The following is a 15,000-nucleotide window of genomic DNA, read 5'->3' as shown; positions in this document are numbered from 1 at the left end:
GTTCCGCGGGCGGTGTGTGTTAGCGGGCCCGTTAGCCCTGCCCTGCGCTAATGAAGCCATCGGCCTTATCAGGCGCCGCCAGCAGTGTGGGCAGGGGATCTGGGCTCGATTAATAATCCTGTGGACGCCGAGTCAATGCTGGGTTAGTAATTCAGCGGGCTCTCTCCATTCGACGGGCTCAACCAGCACACACACACACACACACACACACACACTCACACACACACACACACACACACACACACACACACACACACACACAGAGACACACACACACATACACACACACACACACACACACACACACAGAGACACACAGACACAAACACACAGACACACACACACACACACCAGCGTCTAGTACAAACAGCCCCAGAAGGTGATCTCTGTGTCCAACCCACCCCATCAGGAGTGGAAATAAAGTCTAATTTATGGTCCAGCGTTGACCTCTGCGCCCTCTGCGTCGCCGTGACTACCCTATGGCGTCGTCTGGGCAGCGACTCGCATCCGGTAACGACAGTCCCAGCCAAGCCAACACCGAACGCTGCAGCTAACAGACAGCAGAGAGGAGTTGGAGCGCCGGCCAGCTTTGAACGCAGCATCTGAGGCAGAGCCGAGTTCCTACTGGAGACCATTTCATCTGCATCAGTCCAGTCCCCCACTAACACCAGCAAATCTGCCACACGTGACTCAGCGCCAGTCGCCAAGCAGCAGGCAGAGAGGAATCCAAGTCTCTCTCTTTCTCTCTCTCTACTCTCTGTCTCTCTATCTCTCTCTTTCTACTCTCTCTCTCTCTCTCTGTCCTCTCTCCCTCCCTCTCTCTCTGTCCCTCTCTCTCTCTCTCTCTCTTTCTACTCTCTCTCTCACTGTCCTCTCTCCTCTCTCTCTTCTCTCTCTCTGTCCTCTCTCCCTCCCTCTCTCTCTCTCTCTCTCTCCTATGCCGTAGCCAAGCGCGCACGCGAGCTTCATCGTCGTCAATAGCAAAAAGCGCCTTCTTTTGAGACTAATTCTGTCCAGGTAAGAAAATGACTTCTCTGTGTGTGTTCTCCCACGCACGCTGCGCAGGGGCCCATTCACCGGAGTGCTGGACCACGGCTATCAGCACAAGTCAGCTGTCTCACTGTATGGACCAACCACAGCATGGGACCGGGGCTATTCTTCGTGCTAGCTTACGGGGCCGTCACGAGCCGGAGGCTATGTGTGCTCTTAATGCCGAATTGAACCCGAGAAGCCTTTTTCTTGAATGGATGGTTAACATCCAATTTATTTCAGAGAGCACATCTCCAAATTACACGTCCATAAATAACCTCCTTGTCATTTGCAATTCATTCTTCTCGTAGGATGAACAGGCACGTGTAACCCAGGGGTTTGTGCGGGAGAAGGTTTTTTAAGAGCAGCGGAGTGAAGTCAATGGAAACACGCTCTTAACACACTTTCGTTTTCTAAGCTTTACGTCACTCTTGCAAAACATCTTTGGTGGCTGGTTTAAGCCTGAGTTATGTTTATGACCTTTATTCCACTGGCACGGGGTTAAGATCCTAATTGTGGTGGAAATGGATGGATGTGAGGGATTCAATTGAAATCACCACAAACACCACCAGCAAAAACATTTATTGAAACACAATATTGGCACGTACTGTAAATGGAAATGTATTACCAAACTTTAACTGAAAGTATACGCCAGGCTCTCAGGTAGAAAACACGCACATTGTAGTTTCTACTCTATTCAACGATAATGCGACTCATTTTTTTCAGTGGAAAGTTACTGTCGGGTGGTGAGGCTGACTGCTATTAGACAGCACCTGCAATTCTGAGCTGCACAAGGACATATACACACACACACACACACACACACACACACACAGAGAGACTTGGACTCGGACGAGGAAGGAGAGTCCTCTTCAGATTCGCTGACCACCTTATCTCCCGACTGCAGCATCACGCCACAGCAGAATCGAATGCTCCCACTCTAAGAGTGTTAGTAAACAAAGAACTTGCAGATGAAGCAACCTCTGCATAAAGTGCTTTGTCCGCACAATTAATTGTCTAAAAAAAAAAAATCCATTACAATAAGCGGGCTATTCCATTAGGGTTGGGTTAAGATCATGTGTTAAGATCAGCATAGGGTAAGACAGACAGACAGACAGACAGGCACGACAGACGGGCAAGCCAGACATACAGACAAACAGGCAGACAACAGACCAGAGAGAAAGACGATAGAGTGAAGAGGGTGAAAGAGAGAGACAGGTGCCTCCCGTCCTTCCCATCATATCTAAACAGGTGCACTGAAACACACTGAACCAGACAAAACCATGGACATAGAGCACATAGAGAGACTGAGGGCCAGATGTACTAACGTTTTGCGCCCATTTCAGGCATAACATGCGCGTATAAACATGGGAAGGATATGTACAGACAGGCCGCAATGAGAGAAACGCGCAGACTGCCTGCCGTGGGATCTGAAAATGGCTATTTGCACTTTTTCCATGTTATGCATATCAATTCCTGGGTGGATCAGCTGAAAATAGGTGTAGCGCAAGTACAGGGGAGGAGAGGTGCTAATAGCGATTGATAGTATTCCGCCATATGTATGAAAACATGTCTATTTTGCGTTGAGAAACTTCCGCCTTCTGAAAGCAGGTGTAATCCAAATTGCGGTTAAATGCGTCTATTAGAAAAACGCTTAGAGACAGCTGAATCAATATTCAGAGCATCAGTTTTCTTCATTGTACTATGTCAAAAGCAACCTTAAATTTAGTTTGCCTCTCTAAAATCGTATTTTCTCTTTCATGACATAGCCTGCACTTCCCAATCTGTTAGACAGGCAAGTCATATCCTTAGTCTACCTGCAGTAAATAGTTCACAAGTATTTTTTGAAGTAAATTAGTAGAACTAGGCCCACTCTGTCTGTCGCTGCTCGTTGACATCTCTTTGCATCATGTATGATCGCTAAACTTTGATTCTTTTTAATGTTGCAATATTCAACTGCGCTTGTGGTTCAGCTCTGCACACGCGATTAGCATTGTAGAGGGGGCGGGAACGGACGGGGATGACCGCGGTTAACGTAATGAGGTGACAGCTTAGTAAATTCCACGCAATATAGCAAAGCACAGCGTTCACATTCTGCGTAAACAAAAACTCGCTGTTAGCGCTGTGTTAGTACATCTGGCCCAGAGACCAACACACAAACGTACAGCCAGACAGAAAGACAGACAGACAGACAGACAGACAGACAGAGACAGAGACAGACAGACAGACAGACAGACAGACAGACAGAAAGACAAATAGGTAGACAGACAGAAAGACAGACAGGTAGACAGACAGACAGACAGACAGACAGACAGACAGACAGACAGACATGAGGCGCTGTGGTGCAACTGGCTACAGTGCCCGTACTACATTTAATTCTAAGTGCCCACAGGGACCCAGGTTCAAGTTCGAGTCCGACACCTCCTGATCCCACCCTAGCTCTCTCTCTCCAGCTCGCTTCCTGTCTCTCTCTTCACTGTCCTGTCAAAATGAGGGCAAAAAGACTGAAAAATATACTTGAGAAAAAAAACTTTAAAAAAAAAACACCCAGACAGACAGACAGACACGGAGACCGAGGAGCTTAGCCAGAGAGATGGTCAGGGTAGGGTGGGAACCCCAGAAGACCTCCTTCTCTAAGCTTCCCATAGGTCTTCTCTTGTGCATACAGGACATACTATAGCAGGGCCCAGCAGTTTACACCCGTGTGTGTGTGTGTGTGTGTGTGTGTGTGTGTGTGTGTGTGTGTGTGTGTGTGTACACGTCTCCAGCTGCCTGTCAGCACAGGAAGTGTCCGTTCATCAGGTCGGCGTGGAGACTATTTGTGCCGAGTTGACCTGACATAACCTGGCCACCCGCCAGACACCTAGACCACCACTGCACCACACCACACCACACCACCACACAGAAGAGTTTAAAATCAATACCGGCCTCTGCAAGAGATCTCTTTTCTAGTCTCCTTTGGTCCCGCCCACCCCCCTCGTCGCCATGGCACCACTCTGTCTCCACTCTCAGTGGGTCTCATGTCAAATGCTCATTACACTGACCCCCACACTGAGTTCGGACGTCAGCACGCTAAGCCCCCTAAAACCCACCTCAGGGCCCCAGCGTGAAGATCCACATCAGTCCGAACAGAACCACTTTCTCATTGGATCTTCTGTCCGTTAGACATTTAGGTTCTACCCCCGTCATAGCAACAGTAAACTCTAGTCTAAACTACCCCAGAGTCAGCTTGAATGAGACCGGCTTTAGTAACTACCTCTGTCATAGTAACAGTAAACCCTAAACTACTGCAGAAGACATGACGAGGATAATGTACATGATAAAGATATAAATGACATGAACTATAAAGGATAATGTTTAGGCCACTGGTCTTTCTTGAAAGAAGAGATAATAGCCTGAATTCTTACAGTACGTACAATGAATGAAGAATGACTGGCAAATCACTATACAATACTGTACTATACTAATACTATGCTATTCTTTACCAGCCAAACATCCAGAAAGATAATTACATATCACACACAGAATTTAGTTTGCCTTTTTTCAGTGTTCAGCATCAGCATTACATGACTCTGGGACATACTGGAAACCTACTGTAGGCTACAATAATGGAAAGGATTATTGTACAGAGATCTGTCCTTCATAAGAGTGCATGGACTATATTCATATTCATTTATATGGATTCATATTTCAGCACTGAGTGATGATCTCCGTAACCCCAAAAAACTATCTCCTGCTTCCAAAGTTAACCTATGGAAAGCAACCAAAGTAAATCTTGAATAATGATTTTGATTCTTCACAGTACTGCAAGCAGACCAGGTGAATGCAAGCAGAGGACAATTGCATGGATAGGCTCCATACGATCCATCTCCAGTAGGCTAAGTGATGCCTGGTAAAGCATTATAGACCATCATTGAGGCTACAGGTTATTGGAACTGACAGCACAGACATAAAATCTGGTGACAGGCCAAAAATAAAATATTGTTTTTAAATAATTCATTTTTGGATACATTTTGGGAAGGCCATTCATTTCATCAAAATATCTACATTCTAACAATATTGATGAAGGGGTGTTTACAAGGTAGAGACCTAACCATTTTCATGATTAAATTATCATATTCACGTCAGGAAGAGTAGCATCACATGTAGGATGATTCTGATGCAGCTTTATACATGTATATATAAATAAGGTGCCAGGTTTTGGTTTCCACCCCTGTCGTAGCAACAGTAAACTCAGGGTCAGCTTGAATAAGGTAGGCTACAACGGCTTCTCATTCACTGCTTCTCTTTTGTCCTGAAGTTTTGAAAGGTCACCTTTTGATTTGCCGCCATTCATCTCCAACTTATCCATCATGTTGGTACAAAAGGACGGAGGAGCCTTGAGGGACGTGCGAGCGGAGATGGTCTGTCTCTCCATTCTCGCGTGTCAAGACACTTTTGTGCGAGGCGAGTCCTCTAAAAGCACGTCAACGCCAACTCCGACTCCCCGCCATCGTCCTCCGCAAATCACGCCGAAGCGACCAATAGGCTGCCAGGCTCCGCCCCCAAAAGGAGAGTGACCCCGAACGCACACACACACACACACTCCAAACCTTCTGGAGCACACATACGTTGACCTTCAGGAAAAAGCGACGCATCAGGACAGTCACAAAGCACACACCGTGTGAGAAAGATCTATTTATTTTCCCAGAAGCAGTATTACACAACATGGGGCCTTATGAAAGGCCTCTTGATTCTCCCTGACAATTTTTTAAAAAACATCTTTGAGTTTTTTTTTCTCTCCTTGAGACCCAGATGGCTTTTCCTGTCATGTCCTCGTAAAGTCGCTCGAGTCCAGCAGCCACTTTCATTAGGACGGCTCTGCTGTTAAGAGGATTTCCAGTGACACATTTTTTTAATTGCACAGCATGTGTCAATCTATCTTTAATTAGATGTGTCATGTGCAATATCTACTTTCCAATAAATACATCAATAATTAAGCACGTCAATAAATCTTTCAATTGTATTGTGCAAAGCCTAATTCAATTTATATTTCATGATTTTTTGATACATTTAATGACGAATATATGGAAAGATTTACTGGAAGATAAACTGACAATTCCATTGAGGGATAGGTTCATTTTCCTCTCCTTTCCTTACAGATCCAGCTCTGTGCCCTATGAGGGGTATGACACCCTGCCATGGAGAACTCGGACAAAATACACACACACACACACACCCTGCCATGGAGAACTCCCACAGAACACACACACCCTGCCATGGAGAGCTCGGACAGAGCGCACACACACACCGACCGTGGAGAGCTCCCGCAGAACACACACATGCGCTCTCCACTGAAGAACTCAAACAGAGCAAACACACACACTGTCATAGAGAGTTCGGACAGAGCACACACACACACACACACACACACACACACACACACACACACACACACACACACACACACACACACACACACACACACACACACACACACACACGAGAGCACAGCGGACCTGGAGACCTAATGTTGTGTGTGGCCTTGTGTAGTCACAGATATTTACGGGGGTCTGTAGCACCGCATTATGTAATAACACCGCATTATGTAATAATGTAATAAATGTGCACGCCATTATGTAATAATTGCCGCATTCTGTAATAATCTGCCGCATTATGTAATACACTTCTTGAACGCAATATGTAATACATTTTGCCGCATTATGTAATAAGTTGTTACATATTGCGGTTGTTAGTACATAATGCGGATGTTGCGCTTTTTTTTTTGCCAAATGTAATAATTGGTGCATTATGTAATAACCAACCGAAATTTACATTTTCATTGATTAAAAACAGCTTGATAATATGTATTTTACTCAAAATTAATGCTTACAAATAAGTATTAATTTAACGATGCAATTAAGTATTTAAGCAACTAAATGAAAAACAATTCAGCTGCAACATACAGCCTAACACACTGATCACACAAAGGAATTGCAGAATAATAAAGTGAATTTTAACAATGTTCTTTACCTACAGTAAAACAGGCCATGACTCACATTTCACACACATACAGTATAGCCAAACTATCAGTATATGGAGGGAACTGCCTATCAGAATTCCCTTTGATTTATGCTGTTCAGGCACTTAGCCTAAGCCAGTACTTGATATTGCTCCTCCTGCAAGGTACTGATTGGGACTCAGTACTGGCTAGGCTAGGCCTGCTAGTGGAAAGGCAATGTTTAAACGTAAGTTATTAAGGCCCGAGCACCGAGGTGCTGAAGCGGCTGCACCGTAGGTGCAAGGCCCTATTGTTTTTGCTCAGATTAAATTTCTTCCGGGCCACGTTTTGCCTTTTTTCACCAACTTGGCATGCTCTAAAACTCTTGAAATTTGGCAGCTATGTGTGGAATTGGTAACACTACTAAGTGACAGAGCTCTGGCCTAGGGTGTGGCTCAGGGACTCTATAGCGCCACCTAACGCGTTGTCTGTTGTGGTTGACACATACATTCACGGAAATGGCCCAGATTTGGTGGACATGTGTGTTCTATTAATCTAAACAATTTTCCATTTCAACTTTATAGTGAATCTTAGAAGAATTTGAGTTATGATTATGATTATGATTTCTGCACATCACATATTTTGAAAAAAATCTCCTAGACGGTTTATCGAAATCATGTCATATAAGCACTAAAATGATCTTGAGGGGTTGCTCAAGAGGAATTACGACCAGATTTTTTAATTGTCGAAGTATATCGAAATGGCGAAGGTTTGAATTATGACGTCTTATCAAGAAACAGGAAGTTGGTGTTATAGGCAGAAAAAAGGTTTTAAATTGGATGTAACTTGGCAGCTACATGTGGAATTGCTTCTGCTAGTCAGAGACAGAGCTCTGGCCTAAGGTGTCGCTTAGGGACTCTATAGCGCCACCTAGTGCGTTGTCTGTTGTGGTTGACACATACATTCACGAAAATGAACCAAATTTGGTGGGCACATTACATGTGTTATTGCTATCGCTAGTCAGAGACAGAGCTCTAGCCTAGGGTGTGGCTTAGGGACTCTATAGCGCCACCTAGCGTATTGTCTGTTGTGGTTGACACATACATTCACGAAAATTAACCAAATTTGGTGGGCTTGTATATCATTGCTATCGCTAGTCAGAGACAGAGCTCTATCTCTATAGCGCCACCTAGCGTGTTGTCTGTTGTGGTTGACACATACATTCACTAAAATTAATCAAATGTTGTGGGCTTGCGTGTTATTGCTACCGATAGTCAAAGACAGAGCTCTGGCCTAGGGTGTGGCTTAGGGACTCTATTGCGCCACCTAGCGCATTGTTTGTTGTGGTCGACACATACATTCACGAAAATTAACCAAATTTGGTGGGCTTGTGTGTTATTGCTATTGCTAGTCAGAGACAGAGCTCTGGCCATAGACCTAAAAGAAATGGACAAACAGACTCTGTTGTTCTCAATGGGAGGGGGCTGAAATAAAAATCTGTTTACTTTCCATCGTACTGCGCAGACTCATACTCATTTTGTGACGTTAGCCATCCTGTACATTGCTGTAACTGGTCTGATAGATGGGATTTTCAGAACAACTGTCAATCCATTATTAATGTTTGTTTTTAATATTATTATTTTGTTTACTTGCCTCTAGGTAATGCTTTACCCTATCAAACAGTAGGCTACCGTAGGCTACACGCTTTTTCACTGATCTTGGGAATGACTTTCCATCATGGTTTTCGTGCAGGCTGGACTGAGCTTCTTATCCAAACATTACGGGGAATCTCTTGTCGAACGTTAGCTTCCCTCCAACCGACATGCTAACTATACTTCTTTGCGGGAAACCAACGTTATATACGGGGAAGACGTGAATTAGTTTTGCCTTCGATACCCTATATACTGTAGAATACACAGAAGCAATAAGGGCGACACAGGGCACATGTTACATGAAGTTATGGGATCGCAAAAAAATCTGCAATCTATGGCCGTCCATGGGAGTTAGCAGAGTTTCGATAACCAGCTCAATTCCTGTCTCTACTTCCGGGAATATGCCTGTCCCCTTGGCTCTGGCCTAGGGTGTGGCTTAGGGACTCTATAGCGCCACCTAGCGCATTGTCTGTTGTGGTTGACACGTACATTCACGAAAATGAACCAAATTTGGTGGGCATGTGTTTTGCTATAGCTATTCAGAGACAGAGCTCAGGCCGAGGGTGTGGCTTAGGGACTCTATAGCGCCACCTAGTGTGTTACCTGTTGTGGTTGACATTTACATTCACGAAAATTAATCAAATTTGGTGAGCTTGTGTGTTATTGCTGCAGCTAGTCAGAGAGCTTTGGCCTAGGGTGTGGCTTAGGGACTCTATAGCGCCACCTAGCCTGTTGTCTGTTGTGGTTGACACATACATTGATGAAAATTAACCAAATTTGGTGGGCATGTGTGTTGCTCATGCACATGCCCACCAACAATTACGTATTGCTTTGTTAGATTCCGAAATGACCGGGCCTGCCATCGCCGCTTGCAGCTATATTTATTATTATTAATTTTGTTTTGTTGTACTACAACAAACTAAGCAGGATTTAGACTGAGATACTGTGTCCTCAATGAACTTGAAAAGAAAACCTTTTATGTTAATGTGTAACATGGTTATGGTTATGGTTATGGTTATGGCTATTTAGCAGACGCCATGTGTTAGCTTAGCTTATGGTTGGCTATGTCAACACCAGCTAACTTAGCCAATAATATAATAATATCTGTTAACAGAAAACAGAATGCATGGCACACCCATCTTGTGCACAGCCCATGTTTAATCATTTGGTGCTGTATGTCTTATCTTTGCTGCTGCTTGAGCAAAGACAGAGATTTACTTGACAATTTTATAAAGTGGTTAACTATCAGAAGCACTTACCTCCAAACTTGATCTCATGACTAATATGACTGCAAATATTAATTGAAAAGAACCCCTTGTGCATTTAAATGAGCACAACCAAAGTTAAAAGGTGGATTGTGGGAGGCGCTGTGGCACAGCAGGCTACAGCGTCCATACCATTTACGGGTCCGAGTGCCCACGGGGACCCAGGTTCAAATCCGACCTGCGGTCATATCCCGATCCCACCCCATCTCTCTCTCCCACTTGTTTCCTGTCTACCTCTTCACTGTCCTATCATAATAAAGGCAAAAAGGCCAAAAAATATACTTAAAAAAAAAAAAAAAGGTGGATTGTTACAATGTAAGCTGAGCAATAGTTGACATACTGTCCCCTTACTTATCATTTTTGAGTAAAATACACATTATCATGCTGTTTTTAATCAATGAAAATGTCAATTTTGGTTGGTTACTACATAATGCACCAATTGTTACATTTGGCAAAAAAAAAAAACGCAACAACCGCATTATGTAGTAACAACCGCAATATGTAATAACTTATTACATAATGCGGCAAAATGCATTACATATTGCGTTCAAGAAGTTTATTACATAATGCGGCAGATTATTACAAAATGCGGCAATTATTACATAATGGCGTGCACATTTATTACATTATTACATAATGCGGTGTTATTACATAATGCGGTGCTACAGGGTCCAGCTGTGTCCATCCCCTGGCGTGCGGTCAGCCCTGCTGGGCTCGTGAGACGAGTGACAGGGCTGACGGACAACTCTGCTGGCCTGCGGCTCCCCAGGCCTCCCACTGGGCCCCAGGCACACGGAGACGACCCCAGGCACACGGAGACGACCCCCCGACCTCGGGGGGGGGGGGGGGGGGGGGAGAGCACACGCTGGACGCAGGACATGAGAACCCCATGTCCACGTACTGCGTCCACTCAAGTGAGAGCTCCTCATTTTTGGGTCCTGGCATGAGGGAATTCTTGCTGCTGGGGATAGTGTGTGTGTGTTTGTGTGTGTGTTTGTTTGTGTGCGTGTGTGTGTGTGTGTGTGTGTGTGTTTATGTACTGTATGTGTCCGTGTTCTGTGTTTATGTGATATGCGGTGTGTGTGTGTGTCATCCCGGCCCCATCTTCAGCATCCTCTTCTCTCAAATGTCATTTTAGTTTCCAACTTCTTCATGAGTCCATTTGGTTCCTATCTTCTGTCATAAGTCATTTTAGCTTCCATCTTCTGCCATAACTATTTACAGTAGGTCCCATCTTCTGTAACAAGTTCATTTAGTTTTGATCTTCCATTGCGAAACAATGTAGTTTCCATCTTCTCTCAAAAGTACTTTTGGTTTCCATCTTCTCTCAATAGTCCCTTTGGTTCCCATCTTCTCTCATGAGTTCATTTAGTTTCTCATCTTCTCCCATAAGTCATTTTAGTTCGCATCTTTTCTCAATAGTCCCTTTGGTTCCCATCTTCTCTCATAAGTTCATTTAGTTCCCATCTTCTCCCATAAGTCATTTTAGTTCGCATCTTCTCCCAATAGTCCCTTTGGTTCCCATCTTCTCTCATAAGTTCATTTAGTTCCCATCTTCTCCCATAAGTCATTTTAGTTCGCATCTTCTCTCAATAGTCCCTTTGGTTCCCATCTTCTCTCATGAGTTCATTTAGTTTCTCATCTTCTCCCATAAGTCATTTTAGTTCGCATCTTTTCTCAATAGTCCCTTTGGTTCCCATCTTCTCTCATAAGTTCATTTAGTTTCTCATCTTCTCCCATAAGTCATTTTAGTTCGCATCTTCTCACAATAGTCCCTTTGGTTCCCATCTTCTCTCATAAGTTCATTTAGTTCCCATCTTCTCCCATAAGTCATTTTAGTTCGCATCTTCTCACAATAGTCCCTTTGGTTCCCATCTTCTCTCATAATAAGTTCATTTAGTTCCCATCTTCTCTCATAAGTTCACTTGGTTCCTGTGGTCGCTGAGTGCGACAGATCTGCAGTGTTCTCTCTGCTCCACTGTAATTTCGGCGCCTTAGCGACCGTTTGGAGGCGGAGCTCGTCTTGATTGCAGTTCATGAGATTAAACAGCACCTTCCATCCCAACGCTTCGCCTCAGCACCCAACATGTCATTTAGAGGCTCGCAGACTTAGAGGCCGACAGCAGCCGACACTCACTGGTTCACAAGCCGTCACGGATGCAACAGCCAAAAAGCCCTCACAACGTCTGTCATTTGTCGGAATTGAAAGTCAAATTCGATAGTGGTGAAATTAACATACATCACTGCTTTCGTTGCGATATAAATAATGTAACCGGCCCCGGCGTTCATAACACCGATATTCAATATCACACTCGACATCGTTCACGCACAGCACTGCATGTGGTATGTGCGTTTGGCTTTAAGCGCTCTTCTGCCTGAAGTGCACTCGTGTTCTGTGTACTCGAGCGAACGTGAACTCGACCAACTCATGAAATGTCCTCAGAAAAGCACATCAAAAAAAAAAAAGAAAACGAGCGTATAGATAGAGGCACTCACAGAGACAGCATGAGGGAACATCACATTATCAGACAGACAGCACACCACACACAGGAAGAGACAGAGACAAAGAGAAGAAGGAAGAGAGTGTACCTGGCATGATCTGAGCTGCTCCTTCTGGTAGGCGTGATGGAGGGAGAGAGAAAGAGAGAGAGAGAGGGAAAAAGAGAGGAACAGAGAGAGAGAAAAGAAAAAGAAGAAGAAGAAGAAGAAGAAAGCATTAGCAGACATTCATTACGGCCAGAGAAGTCACATTCACACAGCAGCACGGCAGAAGGCCATTACTGCCTTTAACACTCACTGAGCCATTTCACGGGCAACAAGAGCAGCCTTCAGTGAGGTGTTGACTTACCGAGCATAAAAAAACGAGAATGCTATCAAGAGGCCTCCCTCTCTGACAACTTTGTCTTTTTTTATTTCACATGCAATCTCACATCTGCTTTTTTTTTTAAATGGTGACCTCTTTGATACAAAAAAAACAAAAAAAAACACCCAATTACTTTGAGCCCAGGAGCTGCAGAGAAGCAGAAGCAAGCCATCATTCTCAACTCAAGGAGGCAGAACTGTTAACTACAATTATCCTGAAGCCTGTAGCTCAAGACGCTCTGTTGTTTAGCAGGGAATAACGAGCGTGCAGCTGACGACCATTAACTTACTTCCCGGCTCCCCAAGCACAGACTTATTTGCAGTGCCCCTCCCCCACCTCCATCCCTCTTCACATCAATTCTATGCACCATATCACGAAGCACCATAGCAATACTATACATGTTTTACATCGCTCTCAGGAATCAATGTACTGTAAAACATGTACAACTTTCTATCTATGAAGAAAATGCTTTGGATATTCCATTTCTATAGGCTTACCGACATTTCAAGAACATTTATGCAAGGAGACACAATTCTATACATTAGATACAGTAGATGTATAATCCAGCTCATACAAAAACAATTAATCAGGAAAGTATGCAAAATGTTATTCCAGTGGAAAAGCGCCCATGGAATGTTATTCCATTACGGATGTTGGATTGATGCATATCATATTAAGCCTCCATCCACACATTGCATTTGCATTGCATTTAGTCTTTTAGCTGATGCTTCTATCGAAAATGACTTCCAAAAATGTGAGACAATCAAGGTGCCGTGTGATAAGGACATGTTAGTGTGCATGTTAGTAACACCCACATCTCCAGCTAACATCCGCATTCCCACCTACAGTAACACCCACATTAACCCCCAAACACCCACATTCCCACTTAACATCCATCTTCCCATATAAGATGCACACATCCCATCCATCACCAAAAGTACATGTCCCTCAAAAGTACACACACACACACACACACACACACACACACAACACCCCAAACTCAGGACACTACTCATTGCCATGCTCTTGTGTCCTCCAACACATCGTTCGCAGTCAGAATGTTTTTATGGATTATTTCATTTCTACAGTGCTTCAAACCATCATTTTGGTATTCTATTTGGGTGATTCAGGGAATCAATAGGGCCCTGTCTATCAATCTGGAACACATTGGCCTTGATTGACTGGCAGACAGACTGATTGATTGGCTGAGTGGTGATGCTCTCATCCAATCACAGGCCACTTTCTTGCACATTATCCACACATTAAATTAGTTGAGGCCATTCCCCGTTGAGCGCACACACACACACACACACACATTTAGCTGCATATAAGCTGCAGCTCACACACATATATTTGGCTGTGTATGCGGCAGTGGTTCTCAATCACACATTCAGCTGAAGATAAGGCAGCGGATCTTCAACACACACACACATACACACACATACAAACACACACACACATACATTCAGTTGTGTATGAGCAGGCGAGTGGGGGAGAGAGGAGCACACTGGAGAATACAGACACACACACACACACACACACAAACACACACACACACACACACAGGAGAGATGCCTCACGCCAGGTGATAGACGGGGGGTGTGTGTGTGGGGGGTGGGGGGGTGCAGGTTTGGAATGAGCTGTGGCACAAAGGGAATCAGAACCTTTGAGTGGCGCTTTAAGGAGAGAATTAAAAGTCGGGAGCTGGCAGCCGACACATCTCTTCCATCCCACACACACGCACACACACACACACACACACATACACACACACACACACACACACACACACACACACACACACACCCACACACACACACACACACACCCACACACCTCCACATCCACAGAGGAATACTGGCGAGTATTTGAAGATACCCTTTTAAATGAAAGCTCTTTGGGTCCCGTGCGGGGGGGAATGCGGTCCAGATTGGCATTGAGACGCGGACGGGCTGAAATGAATTCCCAGCTGGCCGTGCGGAGGGTGTGAATGCGGGCCAGAGGAGGGCATTTCCATGGAGCGCCGCTACAGTACGTGCTAATGGAGCCGCCTCTGCTGGCCGAGGAAGAAAGCCCGCGCCACTCTCCAAGACCCGCAGCTTTTAACGGCTAAACCTGTGTGTGGAGCACGCGTGTGTGCATGTGTGTGTGTTCACCGTGTGTGTGTGTGTGTGTGCATTTTGTGTGTATGTGTGTGTGTTCACCGTGTGC

General features: G+C 44.6%; 1 protein-coding gene across 3 annotated transcripts in view; it reads right to left on the bottom strand.

The window, feature by feature from the left end:
* The window catches only part of cadm1b (cell adhesion molecule 1b), a 221,184-nt gene that overhangs the window by 74,318 nt on the left and 131,866 nt on the right, over window positions 1-15,000 (bottom strand). For 2 of the 3 annotated variants that reach the window (XM_062521188.1, XM_062521190.1), the window contains exon 2: window positions 12,516-12,539. The exons of the other annotated variant lie outside the window; for it this stretch is intronic. In XM_062521188.1, coding sequence (XP_062377172.1) covers window positions 12,516-12,539 — 24 coding nt within the window. The remainder of the gene's footprint in view (window positions 1-12,515; window positions 12,540-15,000) is intronic. 3 annotated transcript variants of the gene reach the window in all.

This window comes from Sardina pilchardus, chromosome 19, assembly GCF_963854185.1.
Source record: "Sardina pilchardus chromosome 19, fSarPil1.1, whole genome shotgun sequence".
In the NCBI taxonomy this organism is placed as follows: Eukaryota; Metazoa; Chordata; class Actinopteri; order Clupeiformes; family Clupeidae; genus Sardina; species Sardina pilchardus.
The sequence above is the reverse complement of the archived record's forward strand: the minus strand, read 5'-3'. Positions and strand labels throughout refer to the sequence as shown.